The sequence below is a fragment of the Peromyscus eremicus genome, chromosome 7 (assembly GCF_949786415.1).
Source record: "Peromyscus eremicus chromosome 7, PerEre_H2_v1, whole genome shotgun sequence".
In the NCBI taxonomy this organism is placed as follows: Eukaryota; Metazoa; Chordata; class Mammalia; order Rodentia; family Cricetidae; genus Peromyscus; species Peromyscus eremicus.
The window spans coordinates 79,274,741-79,296,643 of record NC_081422.1 but is presented as its reverse complement, the minus strand read 5'-3'; the positions used below and the strand labels follow the sequence as shown (position 1 = coordinate 79,296,643).

The following is a 21,903-nucleotide window of genomic DNA, read 5'->3' as shown; positions in this document are numbered from 1 at the left end:
CCACAGGCCTGGTTCCCTGCGAGAACCTGTGTGGTTTGTGCTTTTCCCTCAACCTTTGTTGCCCTCTGCGCATGAGCATTAGGTTGGCCTCCAGCTCCGGATGCACAATTGGGTGGTCCCTGAGCCTGCTGAGGGCTTGTCCAATCTGTCCTCTGGGAAAGTCTTGTGCTGACGTCTTCTCAGTCCAGCTCTAGGGAAATGTTCCCTAAAGTACACATACTAGGTGTTGTTCCCAATAGTACCCATCTTGCTGGTTCCCTATAATTCCTCAAAATGGTTGTATTGACTATTCTGCTCATATTTCTTCCTGAGTCTCAACCTTGATGTGGGCTGCACAATGGGTCTGAAGGGAGCCTCAATAATAATGTGACAGCCTATCTATAAAACAAAGCAAAAATCATACATAATAAACCCCTCAAAAACTAAAACACGGTTCAATGCACTAATTAAATCTAACTAAAATATTTTATAATAAACTTTAAAGTTGAATAAAATTATTACTGTTAATGATATCTCTCTTGTTTGAGTATTTTAAGGTTGTTTTTTCAATGCTTGGAAGCCAACACAGAGCCTTAGTGTTAATCCCACTGATCGAAAACAAGACTGCTACCACAATTTAAAGCCAAATTTGAAGCAAGCTTTAATCAAATAATTTTATAATTATAAATTATAAAAAATTAAATAAGTATTTAATTAAATTGGTGGATGGTCTTTGGCCAGGTCCATATCCAGTTTCCCAGGAAATGGCCCAGAAAGGAGTTTTGCAAGGGCTTAAGAAGGAAAACCTGTAATTCATTGCATTTCCCAGCAGATCCAATCAGGGGCAAGCATACATCCTGATGTACCTCCAGCCTACATCCAGTCAGGGTCAAGCATATAGCCTGATGTATTTCTTGCCTGTGAACCTCCCACCCACATGTGAACATGCACAGATGGGTCAAACATAATTGTCTAGGGGAGTGAAAACAGATGGCTTGTTGTTTCTCAGACACAATAGCCTCCAGCATTTCAGGAACTATCTGTCCTTGGGCAAGGGGCTTGCAGATCAGAGACACTTTGTTTCATGGATCTCTTAGGCACAGTAATTAAAACTTAAAAGGCAACTTTGGCTCCCAGTTGCCTTATTTTTTTCTCTTCTAATATTATAATAGGCGTTTATAGTAAGACAAACTAAAAATGCCAGTTTGTCATGCTGATGAATTACTCAATTCTTTCACTAGTCACAAGTTTCAAAACCTGGAAAGTGTGCTTGTACTACCTTGCAGGGATATCTTATTTATATAAACTTCAGTTAGTTTTCTTGGGAGTATTAACCCTGTCCCCTTTTAATCCTTAGAGATCCCGATAGAAACTTGGTGGAAGCTAATTCCCTTGTAAGATGTTTTTATGGTGTACGTATCAACAACTCTTCTCTTTACTTCTCAGCTAATGCATACTTCCCCATGTTTTGAATCCTTTGCTTTGGTTAATAGCATAAATTAGAATTTCCTTGAATCACATTAGTAAAATAAATGTTGGCATTTTGAGTAACAACATACAGCGAGTCTGTAGGTAGTTTTTCTACTCATACCTAAGGACCTTAGGCTTGTCAAATCTTACTGATTTGAAGAATATTATTTTTAATCAATGTTCTGCATTTTAGTAGGTTCAAAATTGTTTACATAAGTTTTGTACTCAAATTTTCAAAAAGTCTGAAAAATAATTTTTAATTGGTTTTCATAGTCCATGCTAATTTTTCTCAAATATCACACAAGGCAGTGTATGCATGTTTGACATAGTATATGACTTAAGTATAGGGTAAATAAATGTGTCTTCCACAGTTTCCACAGATTGCCTTGAGGCCCTTGAGTCAATCCTGTGGTGATATTGTGTTCCCCAAAATATTGTGCACCCTAATAAACTTATCTGGGGTCAGAGAACAGAACAGCCACTAGACAGACATAGAGGCCAGAAAATGGTGGCACTCACACCTTTAATCCTATCACTTGGGAGGCAGAGATCCACCCGGATCTCTGTGAGTTCAAAGCCACACTGGAAACAGCCAGGCATGGTGACTCACGCCTTTAATCCCAGGAAGTGATGGCAGAAAGCTATATAAGGCATGAAAACCAGAAACTAAAAGCTTTTGGCCTGGTTAAGCTTTTAGGGTTTTGAGCAGCAGTTCAGCTGAGAGTCATTCGGATGAGAACACAGAGGCTTCCAGTCTGAGAAACAGGATCAGCTGAGGAACTGGCGAGGTGAGGTTAGCTGTGGCCTGTTCTGCTTCTCTGACCTTTCAGCATTCACCCCAATACCTGGCTCCAGGTTTGTTTTTATTAATAAGAACTTTTAAGATTTGTGCTACACAATCCCTCTGGCTTCAGGTCTTCAAGGTCTCCTCCATAAGCACTCCTGTCCTCATGAAGCAGTATTCCATTCTGTGGTACAGCAAGAGGCCCTCTCCAGGAGTCAAATAAATGGCTTCAGATCCCAGAATTTCTTCGTTTTAGCATTCCAAACAGTGAGTTAACTAAGCTCCTTTCTTTACAAAGTGGTAAGCCTTAGCTACTTTGTTTGGTCAACAGCAAAACGGACTAATGTAACGACTGTTTAGCATTTGTGAACATATCTTTTGAACATTGAAATCTTATGTAAAGGAAAGCAGCTTGCAGTGAGTGGGCATTCAATATATCAATCCAAGTTCCAGCCAGGTAAGAACTGGCTGATACATGTCAAGATACAATGAACCTACCCATAGAAGATGGCCTCATTTTCCACAAGGCAAGGGTTGCAAATACTTGGGGATGAATTCATCTTAAAAAGGAAGAATGATCGAGTTTAGCCTGTTTTACTATCCTCCACAATGTTTCTTGTGTTCCATAATGTAAGCATCATCCTTTTGTCAGAGTAGTTGAGCATCTTTCAGTACAAGCACATGGAAGGAAAGTACTGTAGCATAAAATAACAGTTCATTTCGGCACACTTGGTATTTGGGAAGGTAACATGTATTTTTCTAGTTTATATGTCACCAAATGAATATCAAATTTGAATATCTCTCTTGTCTGGAGTAAGGACAATCATCTGGTCCATGGGATTTATAAGTCTGATTGAAACAGCAAGCATTTCACCAAGATATCCAAACAGGAAGAAACGTTGGCTTAATCAGCATCAATAGCAGCATCAGTACCAGAAAAATACTGGCTGATCTCTCTGATGAAGAATTCTATTATGGGGCAATTGGTATTGAGTTTGGCTTTAATGTGATGTCATTAGTTGTTTCAACAGTATTGGTACCTGATCATGGATTTTCTTCATTTCATTGATTTATAACTGTGAATGGAGTTATTTTTCTGTGGTAAGATAGAGCAAAGGAATACTTGAAAAATAACACCTTAGAAAATGACATTTTTAATAAGATGTTTAGAAATCCAAAAGTAAGATGCAGCCAAGTCAAAGGACCCTCTGAGTAGCTATAGGGTCTTTCCAAACATAAATGAGCACCCATGGTTTTCAGTCTACTAACACAAGTGTAAAACTCAGAACTGTGGCAACTAAGGGAAATTGTGTAACCTTAATTCTTCCATGACTAGTTTTACAAACATGGCAGAAACCACCTAGTCTATCCTCATTTGAAAAATTAGAACCAGCAGAGGAGTTCTGAAGATAAAAAGGAGGTACTATCGAGGAAAATTATAATTGTTATCATTTTGGTAATTGTTATTGGTTACTGTGGTGGTTTGAATAAGAAATGTCCACCAGATTCTCCAGAATTTGAATACTTGGTCTTCAGTTGGTGGTGCTGTTTGTGGGAGACTTAGGTGGTCCATCCTTGCTGGAGGAAGTCACTGGTGGCAGGGTTGGAGAGTAAAAAACCTCACTATATCCAGTTTACTCTTTCAGGTTTGTGCTTGCCATTCAAGGTATGATCACTCAGCTTCCTGCGCTGGCCACCATGCCTGCTGGCTGCCATGCTTCTTCAGCATGATGAGCCCTCTAGAGCCATAAGCCAAAATAAATCCTTCCTTCTCTAAATTGCCTTTGTCATGGTATTTTATCACAGCAACAGAAAGTAAGTAATGTAGTTACTAATAATATATTAAGTAATAACTTAGAACATAATTTTGAAATAACTTAGAAATGTTATATTCTGAGATGTTGATAGTCTTTGAAACATTTATTTCCTTGAAGAATCAAAATAAAAATCTTTTTTACAAACACCATTTATTTCTCTTATAAACAGCTTTCTCTGTGAATTTTAACTTCTACATAGAGCATTGCCATCAGTGACTACTCCACCATTGATAACTGGGGAGCAAAGGGGTCTCACGGTCTCTGTGAGATGGCACATGTGTGTTCATGCTTGGAAAAGGAAGCTGGTGTCCCTCACTGTCATAAATCACTGAGATTTGCCCTCTGAATGAGGCAGGTGGTCAGAGTTCACACCACAGACACTGGCACTCTTTTGTCATCGCTACAGTGTGCTCCCACATTCACACTACTGTTGGTGGAAATGGCCAAAGGGTAGAAGCAGCAAAAACTGGAAGATCATGAAGAGAAGTGAGTAACTGGTGTGGGAAAACCAAGAGAGCAGCGTGGTTATGGGAGGAAGAATTACCAGAGGGCTGTGAGAGGGAAGTTAGTCTTAATATTGGCTTCCTGGATTCTTTGTTTCCCTCTGCTGCTGGGTCTGAGCTTGGGAAATTGTTTCCTGTTTGTTTACTTCTTGTCTTTTGAAGTCATCTTTGGGAAAGATAGGAATCAGAGAGAACAAGAAGAGAAAAATGGCTCCACTGCTCAGTGTACTAAGGCCAATCTCCAAGCCTCCCACTGTGTTTCCCTTTGTGGGGGGTTTCTGCACGCTTGTCCCGTGAGGCTGCTGGCTTGCTTGCTCTCGGTCCGTGCATAGAGGAAGCCATCAGTCCAGTCATGGTGCAGTTTGACTCTTCGCAGTTGATTCTGATTTAAAGACTTAAGTTCCCAACGTTATGCCAGGTAGAACTTCTCCTACTTGGAAAGAAATAAGTCAGCCGGGCGGTGGTGGCGCACGCCTTTAATCCCAGCACTCGGGAGGCAGAGCCAGGCGGATCTCTGTGAGTTCGAGGCCAGCCTGGGCTACCAAGTGAGTTCCAGGAAAAGGTGCAAAGCTACACAGAGAAACCGTGTCTCGAAAAACCAAAAAAAAAAAAAGAAAAAAAAGAAATAAGTCGAAGACAATGCCAGGTCAATTCCAAGTTTGAAAAGAGTAGCAGAAGACAGGAAGAAGGTCAACCCATAGAATTCGAGAGACTCCCAGACATGAAGGACCCACCTCTCTAAGAAACTTGACCTTCCAATGCTTTGCTTTTCCAATCCAGAAAATAGGGAGAGAATATGCAAAGCTGTGCCTTGGGGAGAATATTTTAAAAATGACATTTAAAGTACTGAGCACACTCTCTGTTACATACTAGCAAATTCAATAATATTAAAGCCAAAACTGAACTTTTTCTTATTGTGTTAAGCCCAGACTGATTGTTACTATAAGTTGCAAGTCAAGAACAAATAGTTGTAAATGATATTCTTTCCTCAAAAATCTATATTAAGCTTTCCATTAAATTTTTCAGATAAAGATCTTTTGCTTGCTCAGGCAACAGTCTAAATATGCTAAGGAAGCGGTCTGAATACATTATTTCAGTTTGGTGGCTTTAATACTTGTAGAATTTTTTTCAGTTATACATATCTATGTGTGTCTGTGTCTTACATGTGAGCATCGGTGCCCGTGGAGGCTCTAGGATCCCTTGGAGATGGTTGTGAGCTGCCTGATGTGGGTGCTATTAACTGAACTGGGGGTATAAATATGAAGGGGTTCTCTGCAAGAGCAATAGGTGCTCCTAATTGCTGAGCCATCTCTCCAGCTCCTGTGGTGGCTTTAGTTTATCATTTCATGGCATGATATTGCCAATGGTCTTCTTCTTCTTCTTCTTCTTCTTCTTCTTCTTCTTCTTCTTCTTCTTCTTCTCCTCCTCCTCCTCCTCCTCCTCCTCCTCCTCCTCCTCCTTCTTCTTCTTTTCCATTTTAAAGGGGAAAAAATTAGCAAATAAGCCTAGAAGTTAAAACCTTCTATCCTTTCTCCAAAAGCCAAGTGCATGTGACTCTAATATCAGAATAACTGTGCTAAGTGTCCTGGCTGTGAATGTGCTGGGAAGTACAGACTTTCTCATTGAGAACTTCCATTGGCTGTCTACAGAAAGCAAGCTAGTGCTTCACAATTGCAAACTCTGCAGTTTCGTCTAAGGGTGGCTGCAACTTTCCAGAATATAAATATTACCTCAGTTTGATGACAGAAGAAGGACAATGAAGACCATATGCTTCCATTCAGCAGTGTGTAACAAGTAGCCTCTATGCATCAGGCATATATTAATCCAATAATTCAATTGCCTTCCCTGGTGCTGCCAAGAGTGAGTTGCCCCAGATGTCCCAGTGTGGGAGGCAGGCAGGAGGGTCTAGTTCATGCCCGACAATGGGGAATGCTCTATTATTAAAGAAGTGTTATCCACAAAGAATTCTCCTGCTGGCTAGGAGGAAATGGGGTGTTCCCCACCCGTGGCATGGACTCTCTCGCTCTCAGCATGTGGTGTGCACAGCAGGCCCTCCATGACCTGCTTCTACTTCTCAGCCAAGTTTCCTGTTCTCCGGAGAGGCCATGGGAGCAGCTGTGCGGAGAAGGGTATCTACTGCTGAGGACAAGGTCCCCACCTAGAGAAGAGGCTGCAGTCACTGCCAGTGCAGTGCAAGCCCTGGACCCTCTTGTCGGGATCCCCCACCCGGGGGGGGGGGGGGCAGCTTTCTAATTAAGTTGAAGATCTCTTCAGCCCCACAGGACACATTGCAGATGTGATCAAAGTGTTCATCCCATTCGTGGGCTACTCCACTTTGGGCTTTATTTCTCTCACTCTTTCTGATGGAAGCTTGAAATACAGCACAAAGTAATGAGAGTGGGCCTAAACTATTGTGGTTTTTTTCCCAATGCAGTGCATTTAATATATGACCAGCAACTTTGACGTTATCTTAAGAAAATGCAAAATTCTTATCAGCCTTTGAAGAAAAAATTTCCTGACAATCTATCAAAAAATATTTTCATTATCTCAGTCTTTCATTCTGTCTCCCTCCCCTCCACTCCCCCCCGTGTGTGTGTGTGTGTGTGTGTGTGTGTGTGTGTGTGTGTGTGTGTGTACGGGAATTAAATTCAGAGCTAGGCAAACATTGAGCTGCATCCACAGTACTCTCCTCTCCCACTGGCCCCCTCCCCACAGTGCTTGCCTCAGTTTCCACTGAGAAGGAAGAACTAAGCCAGGAACGTCTCACTCAGGCAATGAAGACTAAATAGCATTCACAGTCAAATGAGTGTGAGGTGCAAGGCCTGACCCCACAACTTAATAGTTGTGAATTTAGGAGGCTCTCATTACCTCTTAATGCCTTTGTTTCCAAGTCTCTATGGCATGGAATACCCTCGTCTTGACTTGGAGGCTGTGAGGTGTGTGGAAAGAGCTCAGGTTGGAAGTAGTGGCTCACAGATGTAATCATACCACTCAGGAGGATGTTGAATTTCAGATTAGTCTGAGCTGCACAGTGATATTGTCACACACACACGTACACACACACTTTCATATATATGAAATGTGTTGCTAGGCAGCGTTCATGGTTGGACACGTCCTGAAAGAAAGCGGTGGGGTTATAAGGACAATGAAGGGGTCCTGGGCTCCTTCAGTCCCTCAATCCAATTCGGCCTGGGCCCTGCCTAAACTAAGGAAGCCTGGTCTTCAGCCGAGTTTCTCCATTTTGGGGACTCGGCTCCGTAGGGCACCAGCAGGGGGCGGCATTGTTACGCTGCTAGATCTGCGTGGGCGACACTCTTGCACCCCATCTCTCAACTCAGAGCGGCACAGGTTGGGCTTCTAGGCTAGATCTCCCCAAACTCAGAGGCTGGGTTTCTGGAGTTGTGCAGGGTCTTGGGGAAAATGGTTATTCAACTCAGGGCCTGTCCTCTGTACCCGGACTGCAGCGGACCACATCCTCTACCTGGCGCGAGGGCTGCTAAGCATTTCTTTGGAAAGAGGCAGCCGGTGGAGGAAGTGGGCAAGCAAAAGCAGGGAGCTTTCTAGCAAACACCGCGGTGCCAGGGCACGGAGATAACCTTTCCAATCCTTCAGAGCTACGCTAGCGACTGAAGCTGGAGGGGAGAAACTTAAAACATCTTTTAAATTTGGCCTTTACGTCTGGTGAAAAGCCAGACCTTACCTAGATCACTGACATTTTGATTCACTTGAGAACTGAGAACTTGAGAGGCTGAGAGGAACGTGCTTCGCCTCCTAGGTCTGCGCGCCGAAGGACCGCCACCCTGGCGGCCGCTTTCGTGCACTGCTGGGGTTGCGCTCCGCGACCCCGCCGGTTGGCCGCGCGCCCGCGGAGCTGTGGAGTGGGTGACGCGCGCCCGCCCCGCTCGCGCGCAGCAGCTAGCTGCGCACTAAGGCTGGCTGGCACCCGACTTCCCCAGCACTTCTCGAGGTTTCCAGAATCGAAACTCAGTTCTCAGCAAATCCTCCCCCTCCCGCACAGAAACTGACATGCGTGACAAGTTGCCTCTGGAGACCACACTTGGCCCAGGGTCCCATAGTGGGATCGAAGGTCTAGCCACAAACGGACACTGCTGGAGGAACCTCCAGGAGACCCAGAGTTACGCAGTAGTGACGCTCCTCACTCGGCCAGAAGGCTAGTCTTGGGAAGTTTCTGGAGTTGTGCGATTTTTAACCCTGATTCAGTGTTGATGGCTGATTATCACATTTGGGGCGTTTAAAGTGTCTTCTTTTTGGGGGGAGGGGGTGCGAGGACGTGCAGAAATAGCTCAGTCTACACGTATGCGCCACAGGCATCTGCTATTGCACACAGCCAGGGGCTGCCCACCCTGGCTAGCAGCCAGCAGCAACTCTGAGCTCCGGCGACTGTCCACCCAGCGACTGCCCGCGGGGGTGGCGCTGGGGGGGGAGGTGCCCTATGCAAATGAGAGGGTGTGGCCAGCGCCGCTCTCTGGGGCCCCGGAAGCGCGGAGAAGCCCGGTATAAAAAAAGTACTGAAGACATTTCCCCCGCACAATTGCTAAAGCTCCAGAGACGCGAGTGCGCGCGGCGGCATTGGCGGCACCGAGAGCCGCCACTTCCGAGACCACCGCAGCGGGGGCGCGGGCGGGGCGCGGGCGAGGGGCGGGAACGCTCAGGGCGCGGCGGGGGTCTGCGCGGGGAAGTCGCGGGCCGCTGCCCGGAGCGCACTCGCAGCTCCTGCGAAGTGTGTCCGCCTCGCGGTTCCTCGGTCGCCTGCGCTCCTAGAAGGGGCGGCCGCCTCCAGGTGACACAGACGGGACTCTCGCTTGTGCTTTCCAGATGCATCAGAGATACTTTTGGTGCGGGGCTGCTCTGCGGGGCGCGGCTGGGCACTGGGGTCGGTCCTGGGAGAGGGGCTACTCTGGGCAGCTCCAGGCGGGATCGGGGAGGTGGTGGAGCCCAGGTCCCTCGGAGGGTCCCTGTCCCCGCACCCGCGGACCTCCCTGATGTTCCCCTAAACCCACTCTTTCCTTTTAGGACTGACCAAGGCCAATTGGCGTTCGGCGGGCACTACATGGCTGAGGGCGAAGGGTTCTTTGCCATGGCGGAGGACGAGCTGACCTGCGGCCCCTACATCCCCCTGGGTGCTGACTTCGGTGGCGGCGGCGGCAGCTTCGGCGACCGCTGCTTGGACTATTGCGAAAGCCCCACGGCGCACTGCAACGTGCTGAACTGGGAGCAAGTGCAGCGGCTGGACGGCATCCTGAGCGAGACCATCCCGATCCACGGGCGCGGCAACTTCCCCACGCTCGAGCTGCAGCCGAGCCTGATTGTGAAGGTGGTGCGGAGGCGTCTGGAGGAGAAGAGCATAGGTGTCCGCGACGTGCGCCTCAACGGCTCGGCCGCTAGTCACGTCCTACACCAGGACAGTGGCCTGGGCTACAAGGACCTGGACCTCATCTTCTGCGCTGACCTGCGTGGGGAAGAGGAGTTTCAGACTGTGAAGGACGTCGTGCTGGATTGCCTGTTGGACTTCTTGCCCGAAGGGGTGAACAAGGAGAAGATCACACCGCTCACTCTCAAGGTAAAGGCACTTGGAGATGGGCTTGGGCACAGCGGCGGACTGGGGTGCGAGCAAAAGGCAAGCCCGACTTGCCTTAACTGCCGTTAGTTCGGCCCTGGTGCGGACGCTTATTTATCTTATTTATTTTTGCTTTTTTTTTTTCACGAGTGAAGTAAGGTGCGAGAATGATGTGAAGTGTTTTAGTTTTCTGGGAGCTTCGGCGCCACAACTGCGTGCTTCCTCCTTTTGCGTTCCTTCCCTTCTCTTCCTTCTCTGTATGGTTTAACTCTTGACGTTCCTTCTTGGACTCCTGTCCAGAGTTCATTCTGATTGGTGGAAGATCGGAATGATGTAAATACTTTTTTTTTTTTTTTTTTGAGTCATCTTGTGATCCAGGCTTTGGGAAAATAGCAGCTTGAAGCAGAATTGAGTCAATGGGTTTTTTATTGTATTGGAAAATGTGAATAGGTTCCTACTCTGGATTCAACTGACTTCAGCCTTTAAGATATTTGGTGATTCTCCGGGTTAATTTATGTGTCGAGGGTATAGTAGTATGTTCCTCCCCTTCGGTTTAGGTGGCATTTTGTTTTAATTAATTAAAGTTGTCTGAAGGTAATTTAGTTCCTCTTTAGCTATAACTGTAGGGTGTCATTGGAGGGACACCCCAGGGACTGATAAGATTGATTGCCTAAGGGGGAGGAGAGCTGGGTGACTGGCGACAAGGGTAAGAGGCATACTCACAACACTGTCTGCCTTTCTGTGGATACTGGGTGAATATTGCGACTATTAAGCCATCTTCAAAAAATAACATTTGAAGTCAGACATGACAACAGAACCTCTTAGTACGCTGCTGCTATGTCTGCCAAAAGCCTCAAACTATTACTTCTAGTCTCTTTCCCAGACAGCAAAACTACTCGTTAAATGTATTTTTTTTTCCTGTTTTCCTAAGGCTGTTTAAGCTTGTAGGTAGTATTTTGCTGAAACTTGACAAAACAAACAGGAAGGAGCAAAATAATTCTCAGCCGAGAAGCTGAGATGTATTGTTTTTTTTTTTTTTTAATTTTTTCCAGTTTTGCTCATCTTCTTGTTTTGTCTTTTAAATTGTAGGAAGCTTACGTGCAGAAAATGGTTAAAGTGTGCAATGATTCTGACCGGTGGAGTCTTATATCCCTGTCAAACAACAGCGGCAAAAATGTGGAGCTGAAGTTTGTGGATTCCCTCCGGAGGCAGTTCGAATTCAGTGTAGACTCTTTTCAAATCAAACTAGACTCTCTTCTCCTCTTTTACGAGTGTTCAGAGAACCCAATGACAGAGACATTTCACCCCACAATAATCGGCGAGAGTGTGTACGGTGATTTCCATGAAGCCTTTGACCACCTTTGCAACAAGATCATTGCCACCAGGAACCCAGAGGAAATAAGAGGGGGAGGCCTGCTTAAGTACTGCAACCTCTTAGTGAGGGGCTTCAGGCCTGCCTCTGATGAGATCAAGACCCTCCAGAGGTACATGTGCTCCAGGTTTTTTATCGACTTCTCAGACATTGGAGAGCAGCAGAGAAAGCTGGAATCCTACTTGCAGAACCACTTCGTGGGTTTGGAAGACCGCAAGTATGACTATCTCATGACCCTTCACGGAGTGGTAAATGAGAGTACGGTGTGCCTGATGGGACATGAAAGGAGGCAGACTTTAAACCTTATCACCATGCTGGCAATCCGGGTGCTAGCTGACCAAAATGTCATCCCTAATGTGGCTAATGTCACTTGCTATTACCAGCCAGCCCCTTATGTTGCGGATGCTAACTTTAGCAATTACTACATTGCCCAAGTTCAGCCAGTATTCACATGCCAACAGCAGACATACTCCACTTGGTTACCCTGCAATTAAGAATCACTTAAAAATGTCCTGTGGGGAAGCCATTTCAGACAGGATAGGAAAAAAAGGAAAAGGAAAAAATACAAAACAACAACAACAACAACAACAACAACAAAAAGGAGTGATCCATCCCTAATTAGGGATGTGTTGTGTGCACTGGGGACATGCTCCGGATTGCTTGGCAATGCTTATGGATCTTTCCATTGGTAAGGGAGCATGATCTCAACTTGTCACCCTCCTTAGCCACCCCCCCATGGTCTCTACCCAATTGGATTGTGTCTTGAAACAAAAGAGGCCCATTAGTAAAAGCAGCCAGGTTCTCCCAAGATAACAAGGGAATTAAAAAAAAATGGCTCCATTGTTGACAATATGGGTTTGCAGCAACTACTCCCATAGCTCTGCCATAGGGGAGGGGGAGTGGTGGGAAAACTTTTAAGATGGCATTCACAAAAGGGAAAATACAGAGGAGAGAAGCCTTGTCTTATCAGTTGAGGAGGTCAGGAAGTAACAATACAGGGGGGAAAAGCGGGACTCCTCCTGGGGATTACCATCCGTCTTGCAGCAAGTGCTTTCTCTGGAAGGATCCCGTTCTCCTCACAGAAACTGCTCAACCAAATGAACAATAGTAGTTTGATGCTGTTCTCATAACGAACAGTGGAACTTAATGATGACACAACCCATTAATTCCAGCTTTGTGCATAGCTCGCGTTCTTAAAATGTGAAGACGCAAGCAAAACCAGTTGTAGCCAAGAAAATATGCTCAAGGACCAAAGATTTAACAGATAAAAGTCCCCAAGCAGAAGAGATAGACTAGGATATATAAAGAGTTACTACTATATTTGTTACACACCAATACACATCAAAGTGCCTGTTGCTTCTAGAGGATTTGAAGTGGAAAAAGTTATTTTATGGTTTAATGGTTATTTTATTTTATCAGGGACTCAAGAAAAAAAATAAACAAACATACAAGCTTGTGAATGAATGGTGGAGGAAATGCCCTATTTTTTTCTTGGCAAATACCTATATAAAGTTGATATTGTTTGGTGTGATGTTATCATAGGTACGTGTTCGTATATTGTTTGTGTGTATGTACACACACATATATGTGATATGTATGTATATACACACACTCCTTTGTCTATGACCTATAAAATAATGTATCAAATAGGAAATTTTAAAATATTGTGCATTTTATGTTTTTGCTAGGATCATAGATGTCATGGGCATGTTGCAATGACAAATTAAAACCCATATAAAAATGAGAGAAATGGAGAGAAATGAGTAATATATTTGATAGGAAGAGCAGAGATTATACATTTTTAGTGAGGTTATTTTTCTTCTCTTCAGTGAACCAGAAAATTTCACAAATGGGAGAATATTTGGTAGAACATTTTTTTTAATTGACTTGACCTGACATTTTGACAGTCTGAACCTCTCCCCTTAAATAAATAGAATCACATGCCTTCAAGGCATAGAACTTGTGGATCATGGATCAGACATAGGATAATTAATCCATAACTGCTTAAAAAGAATTTCTGGGACCTGAACACTACTTCTTAATATTTAAATAAACATACAAATGAGTGCATTCTGCATTTTGGACCACTAGAATTTAAATAAATGTGAAATGACCCTTTTTAAAGAGTATTTGCACAACTGCATAAAGTTTATATATAGGATATATATTATATATACATTTTATAAATTTATTCCAATATGAAACATGTTTGATCTGGTTGTCACACTGCATAGAAATATTTAGTACTGTACATTAAATTGAATCACTTTGATTTGATCAAACCCAACTTTATTTTTTTTCCAAGAGACCATTTATATACCTTTGTGATATGAGCTGATAATATGCCTTCAGTTCAGTAACAGCTAATCCTAGCTCCTGTCCCAGCCCTGTAGACACTGGTCTCTGAAAATATACTTCTAAAAGCAAAACAAATGCATTACAAACCTTCCCTTCTTGTTGTGAAACAATCACATAATCTCCTTGAATCTTTATGAATGACTGCTAATTATGATAATTCCTTTGCAGACTCCATCAGTTACAGAGGAGCTAGGGAGGACATAGCACCCTCACGTTGGCAGTGTGATTTTTTTTTTTTTTTTTTTTGTTACCTGGGCATCTCTTAGATTCTCATGGCCAGGTTAGTATAGGTTAATCTGTCTGGACCACCCTTCTGTATTTGAAGGGTGCATCTGTATTTGAAGCCTTAACAGGAACCAGATGAGTTTGCTGTAGCAGCTTCCCTGTGAATCCCCACCAAGCTGTCACAGCCCCCAACACTGCCACTCTCTTTTATAAGGAACTCATCCTACTCTCTTATTGGTCCAGTTTCCCTCATCACGGGCCCTAGGTTTGAAAAATCCCTTGCAAAGTCCCGGGAAATACTGTTCATCTTGCAGATTAGGCCTGACATTCACCTATCAGAAACCACAGTCCAGCCTGCTTAGCTCTTGGCAAGTTCTCGGGACTGCTGGAGAGCAGAGGCTCATCTGGTGACCTGGTTTCTGCTCGTGCTAATTCTGCATACATGAGTTATCCACTGTTTTAAAAGTCTGGAGATCTCTGGCTCTGCCGTAGCAGCAACCTGCTGTTAATCCACAACACAGGGTTTTGTTTGAAGGAGCCTTATTAGAAAATATGCCTTTCATTTGCTTTCTCAAGTATTTATATTCTTTGCTTGATGACTTTAAGGTTGGTCGCTTAGTTGAAAGTGCCAGCATATGGCACTCAGATAGAACAGGCTGTGCTCAAGACAACTTTTGGCCTTTATTTTAACCCTTATATAATTTATTTCTGTTTTGTGCATACTATAGTCCTGTGCATATGTAGTTGAACACACAATGGAATATATGTCTCTCTTTGTGGATGTGTGGCCTAAAAATCTGAATGTCAGAGCAAAGAACAGCTCTCCGTGTCTGATCAGTGCCGGTGATTTGTTTGCTTTCGTGTTTATCTGCCTAGTGCACTGTTACTTTGAAACAGGAAGGAGTTTTGCCCTCTGGAGGCTCTTCTCATGTGTCCAGTCTGGCATGTCAGAGAACACTTAGCCTGTGACTGTGTCCTTTTACAAAGTTTACTTCATCTGCAGTAAGTTCAGCTGCCTCAAGAACTCTTACAAGGGGGATGGACTTTGAAAAATTGAATTGAGCACTCGCTTTCTTTACTATAGCTAGACTGTTTTGACCTGGGTCCAAGAAAACACAAGGATGGGCAGAATATCTGTGAGTCAAGCCTGGGAAGAAATGACGTGAAAAGTGAACATACTGTTTATGCCACCCCTTTCTGTTTGCTGTCGTTGGTTGCTTTACTGTGCATATCCTTGTTTTCGATGCAATGCTTGTTAAATAAAGATTGTGAACTATTTTGTAAATGAAATGTATTATGTTGAAAGCTGTCAGCAGCTGTCAAAAATAAGCTTTTGTTGTGAAAGAAAAAAGTGTGTTAGATAAAACAAAAAAAGCCAAAAAAAAAAACCTGTTTTCATATATAGTACCTATTTGAATATACTCTTTCTTTAAGATTTCTTTTAGCATCACCATTTCAGTGCCGTGGAGGGATCTCCGTGTCACATTTTGTCATAGTAATGGCTTGCGAAGAAATAAGTGATGAGAGTACAAAGTGGGAAACGGTGAGGGGCTGGGGGATACTTGCTGCAAAGCTTTGCAGGATGTAAGAGGCTCTGTTTCCTGTTGACCCCTGCTCCTACTTCTCTACAACTGTTGCCTTCTCTGAGTTGTTTTACCACAGCAAGCTGCACCTTGGGTCACTCTTGGAATGTTTTGACAATGGTGTGTCACAGGCAGGAAAGGGAGTTGATGGAAAACGGACTCTTCAAAACTGACATGTTCATATCAGTGCTAGAGGGAACAGATTGTGAATTTTGTTTACAGCATCCAATATTTGGATTTTTTTGTTTTTGTAAATAAAAAAAGTTATTTTTTTCTATTGATTAGTGTCTGCTCTCTCTGGTGTTTAATGTGCTAAAGATCGTGTCCTCTGAACCCCAAACTGTGTACACTGTCAAGCATGAGGCACACACAGGAGCAGACCAACTTTCCGAAGCTGTATTGTAGCACAAGAAATGACTGTGCCCAGCCTCCAGCCAGTCCATCTAAATGACTCCAACAGCTTCAAGAGAGACTAGCTATTCTGTGCCAAAAATTTTTGTCTGAGTATAAACTTAGCAGGGATAAGTGACCCAGAAGACAGAGCTGTTTTCAGTATCAGCAGACTCTCAGCTCCGAACTTCATGATTCTGGGAGTTCTGAGTAGGCTTGGCTTTTCTGAGTAACCCAACAGCCGTGATTCTGTCATCAGTGTTACTTAAATATCACCTAATGCACAGTTATGTTATTTAATAGGATGTTTAATTTGTACGAGGAATACCTATTGGTAATAAAAGTGGGAAGAGGAAGTAGAAAAAAGATGAGATGAGATGTGTGTGTGTGTGTGTGTGTGTGTGTGTGTGTGTGTGTGTGTGTGTGTTTGGTAAGCCTGTTCTACAATAGGACATATTTGTGGTTTTAAGAGCCAGGCAAAGCCTTGATGTTGAATAGAACACATGATTGATGTTGCATCTATGAAAGGGGATACTCCTAGTATTGAAAGTCAGATTCCTTCACACTCTCCCCGCCACACACACCACCAGTTATTTGGAAGAATAATAGTATCTGTGTGTCAGCTTTTTTATCCTTGGTTGCGACTTTTTCATTCTTCTACAAGCAGTCCCTGATGAGTCTTTGGCCCATCATGTAATTCTTTTTAAACAAGGGTTGGATAAGGATAGTATCTATTAAACTCCTCCTAGGCTTCGGTACACCCTGTCATTTCTAGTTGAATTACCAGGCTGCACTTAGCTAACCAGTCCTTTCCTTAGGAACCCCATTCTCTAAATATTCAGTTCCTTTAATAAGAAAAAGAAAACATGGCAATAATAATCAAAAGGGAAATTATACTCATCTTTAAAATGATTAAAACCATTATATGTTTCTGAAATGAGGCCATAATTTCCTCCTCAGAACCACGTTTGAAATCCATGATAGGAATATTGTGAGGCTAACTGACAAATGTATTTGGGCAGGAAAAGGGGAGAGAAGCCACTTAAGAACTCAGTGGCTCTCATCCACCAGGGCCCACATCTTGGTTTCTAGTGCTGTGCTCCAACAGAAGGAAACCGAGCTCTGTGGAGAAGTGGCTGGCTCTAAACCTAGGAACAGAGAAGGGAATATACACAAGGACCATGGGACGTCTTGTTATTTCAGAAAGAAAGAGAAGCTTACAAACAGGTTGTGATGATGGAAGGGGATAGAGCTCCAGAGGGTGAAACTTGCACAGCAAAGTCAATAACCAGGATAATAAGCAACATAATAAATCATCCATGCAGCAATGCTGATATAAATGAGTAGCTGGATGACTGAGTGAATGATGCGAGGAGGCAAATTTCTCATGCAGAATTCGACATAATCTCTGTAAATACTACCCCCTCAGTGAAGGGGAGATTAGCTCTACCTCTAAAGTGTGGGCAGTCTTAGTATTTATCTATGTACTACAACTAATATAGAGGCCCAAGAAACCTTATATGGGTCAGGTGATCATGGTCAACATTAATAGGGCATATTTGCCACCTAAACTTGAGGGGAATTCATTCTGTTAAGTACCAACCCAGACATCCTTCATCACTGACCAAAAGAAATCTGAAAACTACTCAAAGCAAGAGAATCCACAAAGGAGACATTGCACCAAAAAAAAAAAAAAAAAAACACCAAAAAACCAAAAACAAAACCTTCCAGTAGAAACTAAGGCAGTCTGAGTGGAGTATTCTGGAACAGTGTCTCCTCATACCAGCTGTGATGAGTGTACCATGTTGATGTATGATGTCAACACTACAGGAAACCGGATATAGGGTTCATGAGATGCCGGGAGATCTCTACCGTTTTCATAGTTTTCTGTAAATCTGAAACTATTCTCAAAGTGTTTATGAACAATGAAAACCAGGTGGCCCCTCCTAACTATTTCCGGGCGATGACTCCATTTGTAAAAAAACAATAATGGATTTAATGTTGTGGTGGCCGTGCACCTGCCATATTGAGAGAAAGTGAAGAGCTAAAGGTAAAATGATATATATTACTCAAAATTCTTAGAGAAGCCTCACTTGGACATTCCAGGGGAAAAGAAATAGATTTAAAGAAAACTTAATCTACCTCTATTGTTCTCCTGTAGGACAGACAGTAAGAGGAATTAATGCTCAAAGGTCATTTAGGGATTCTTTGCAAGAAATCATAATGAAATTATTGCTAGTGTTACACTCTAGTATTCAATGGTGTGTGGCAGTAGGTTATTATTTGATATTAATAACCAATTCCAAATTTATTTGCTTACTTGTGTTTATGGTTTCAGACAGCAGACTTTGTTGAAAAGGAGGAATACCTATGCTTAGATTTCCTTTCCTAGTGCAATAACTACTGTTTGAAACAGTTAAAAATGGTGACAAAGAATAGATGCCTTTAGCAAAGCTAAAAACCACCATTCCAGCCTGGCAGCTTATGAAGCTAGTTGAGGTCCAGGCTTTCTTGCTTAGGGATGCAATGCACCTGAACCCCAGGGATTTATGAGTGTGTGGTAAGTTGTGGAAAGTCTCATCAGGACCCCCTTCAGAAACTATTGATTTTCTAGCACAGTGTATACTTAATAGTGATGCCAAGGTCTTGTGGAATCATCTGGCCATGTCATTAGAACAAGGTCACGTCATTAGAACAAATTCTATCATTTAGGTTTTCTTTTAACAAAAGTCAGTGTAATAGACATCACTGGTCATGGTGGGTAATGCTATTTATTCTATGCATCCATTCATAATTACTTAGGCTCTGGGGTTTCTCTATATCTCTTCAAGCAAGGCCAAAAATATCATAGTTTATGTGTTCTTCATTTTAACTGGGGAGAGTTAACAAACCTTTCAAGTAGTTTAATACTGTCCTAGGAGCCAGGCCGCAGAGAAAAGAAGAGGAACAGATTTAGTTAAGTTCAAGGCATGAAGCTAGAGTTGTCAGATTTAGAAATAAAGACATAGGATACCCTGAATGTAATCTTAACAAACTGCATATCAACAGTGATCTTCTACAAAATGTATACTATGCAATATTTGGTTCATGCTCACACTAAAATCATATCTACATGTATCTGAAAGTCAGACTTCACTGAGAGTTCTGCATTTTATGAGGCAAACTGAAAATTCACGTAAACTCACAGAATAGGGCACAGAGTTTCCTACGGTTTGAGTAAAGGATATTTGACAGTTTGTTAATACCTAACGTTTATGTACCATTCAAAACTACATCAGCATAGAGCGCCACAGCAGTCAACCTTCTGAAACATGGCTCATTCGTTCATTTTAATAGTTAATGAATACTTTTTATGTATTTAGCTTGGTGCCGAGTCCTGAGATGGACCCAGAAGTGGAAGGTCCTTAGTTACTTTTCACATTGCTGTCACAGCATACCTGGCAGAAGACTTTCAATCAGAGGAAGCGTTTGTTTTGGTTGACAGTTAGGAAGGGATGCATGCCACTCAAAGTGGTGGGAAATGCTTTAGGTGAAGGAGGCAGCCAGTCAAAGTGTTTCATTAAGGAAGCAAAGAGTGGGCTGGAAGTGGGGCAGGAGAAAATTTTAAGCCTCACCAGTGTGATCCACTTCCTCAAAACAGCCTCTGCCTCCCAAAGGTTCCAGAACATTCCAAACCTGTGCTACCAGTTGGGGACTAAGTGTTCAAACACAAAAGCTTATGGGGACATTTCACACCCACACCAAAATACTCTTTCCACAACTTACTTTTCACATAAGATACATAAAAACTGAAGACCTAAGGTACAGCTGGTGATGAAAACTAATGCATTGTAAACTTGAAGTTCAGAGGTGTTCTCACTGTATCCACATACAAAAAAAAAAACAAAACAACAAAAAAAACGGTTTCTGGAGAAGCTGGCAAAGAAGTTAGCTTAGCTTGGTTGTGGCAGTTGTTACATAGTGTATATAGCTCTCAAAGTAACACATTACACACCTTTAATACACACAGATTTTATTTGTGTATTATGCCTAAATAAGGCTGAGAGTGGGAGCATTGAAAGGCTTGCTCCACTACCCTATAAAAGGTTAGCCTCCTTTTTCAAGAGAGACTCACTGGCTGAAAATTCATTTTTTTCCAGCTACCTTGGGGTTAATTATTCACGAGGCTTACCTCTGTATGGGGCACTGTAACCCTGGAGACTCAAGATGAAGGTAACAGCTCTTGCAGTGTGCCTTCTTGGGAGTTTGCAAAAGCGGAGCTCCTCAAAGGTGACCCCTGTGTACCAGGCATCTGCTCTTTGCTTGTTTTGTAACAGGAGCAGGTCAGATATCTTCAACTTTCTGCTGAGGGAAGCAACAATTCTAAGACTGTGAACACTTACATTCCATTTTCCAGAAGGCCCAGAAATCGTAAGGATTTAACTAGAATGCACCTTGAAGTTTTATGGCCTTATAATCCCCTTTGTGGCAGCTCATTAAATTCCCTTGAGTGTTTCTTACGTAACCACGTCTGTTTAACTGTCATCTTGAAGTAGAGTTTGTTCTTTGCTGCCTTTTCCATCGTGTCGAAAGTTACCCTTTCTGTAGCTTTAAAGGTTCTGAATGCACGGCGTATTCCAGACCTTACCTCCTCCCGATTTCTGCAAAGCCAGCTGTATACTTGTCTAGGTAGGTTGCTCCACTAGAGGCTTATTTAAAGAGAGGTTTTTGTTTGTTTGTTTTTTTATGCAGCCTCCTGAGCTGCATGGTAAGAGAAATCATTACATAGCCTCAACCTCAGTAAACATTAAAAGAATCCTCAGTTTTCCTGGTGCCTTTGACTTGATGCTAGAGGAATATGTACAAAGAGCAGCACAAAAGTGGCTTGTTTTTACTAGAGACTGTAATTGAAAAGTGACCCAAACACACAGGCTGACAAACATTGTATAAGGCAACGGTGATATTCACCTATCAGCCAAATCCACTTCCACAAGGGCAAGTTCATTGTGTCCCTTTATGCATTTGAGGTGTTCCACGTTTGTATTAGTTTACTTTCCATTACTGTGGTAAACACCATGGCCAGAAGCTACTTGGGTAGGAAACTGTTTATTTGGCTTATATTTCCCTGTCACAATCTATCTTTGAGGGAAGTCAGGGAAAAACAAAACAAAACAAAACAAAACAAAACAAAACAAAAAAAAACCCACCCCAAGCAGGAACCTGGAAGCAGAAACCATGGAAGAATGCAGCATACTGGCTTGCTCTCTATGGCTCACTCAGTTCGCTCACTCAGTTTAATCAACCCAAGACCACGGTCCAGGGATGGTACTGCTCTCCCACATTAATAATTAATCAAGAAAATACTCCCACAAACTTGCTGATAAACTAATCTTCTGGAGGCGTTTTCTTCTTTTACTGGTGCTCAGTTCAGTTCCTCCTTTTTTATTAACTCTAGTACTCCATCCCAATGCAATGGTGCCAGCCACATACAGGGTAAGTTTTCCCACTTCAACTTACCTGCTCTAGAAACACACTCACAACATGCCTAGTGAAACATTGCCATGGTGATACTAAATCCCACCAAGTGGACAATCACTATTAAGTGTTGGAGTGTGTAAATTCCTATCCCATATTGAACACAATCAAGTGTTGTGGGGCTCCCACCAGAGATGACCACTCAGACACAGTCTATGGAGGCATTTTCTCAACTGAGGTTCTCTCTATCCAGATAATTGTAGCAACCTGATGAAAGCTAAGGAGTACAGCTTTCATGGAAAAGTGGTTGCTTCCCCCGTCTCTCTCAATGAAGGAAATCTGGGGTTTTAGAAACAATTTCAACATAGGTTTAAGCTGAGAGAGGGGGGG

At 43.0% G+C, this 21,903-nt stretch overlaps 1 protein-coding gene across 1 annotated transcript; it reads left to right on the top strand.

The window, feature by feature from the left end:
* The first annotated feature begins 9,504 nt into the window (after positions 1–9,504).
* Positions 9,505–14,101, top strand: Tent5a (terminal nucleotidyltransferase 5A). The gene is made up of 2 exons (XM_059267043.1): positions 9,505–10,134; positions 11,221–14,101. Exons 1-2 carry the CDS (start codon positions 9,625–9,627, stop codon positions 11,995–11,997), a joined length of 1,287 nt encoding a protein of 428 aa, XP_059123026.1. The 5' UTR covers positions 9,505–9,624; the 3' UTR covers positions 11,998–14,101.
* The last annotated feature ends 7,802 nt before the right edge of the window (positions 14,102–21,903 follow it).

What these genes read in the sequence shown, in the direction of transcription:
- Tent5a (XM_059267043.1), top strand. Translation starts at nt 9,625, where the DNA reads ATGGCTGAGGGCGAAGGGTTCTTTGCCATGGCGGAGGACGAGCTGACC. An exon ending in TCACACCGCTCACTCTCAAG is followed by an intron (nt 10,135 to 11,220) that starts GTAAAGGCACTT and finishes TTTAAATTGTAG; the next exon opens with GAAGCTTACGTGCAGAAAAT.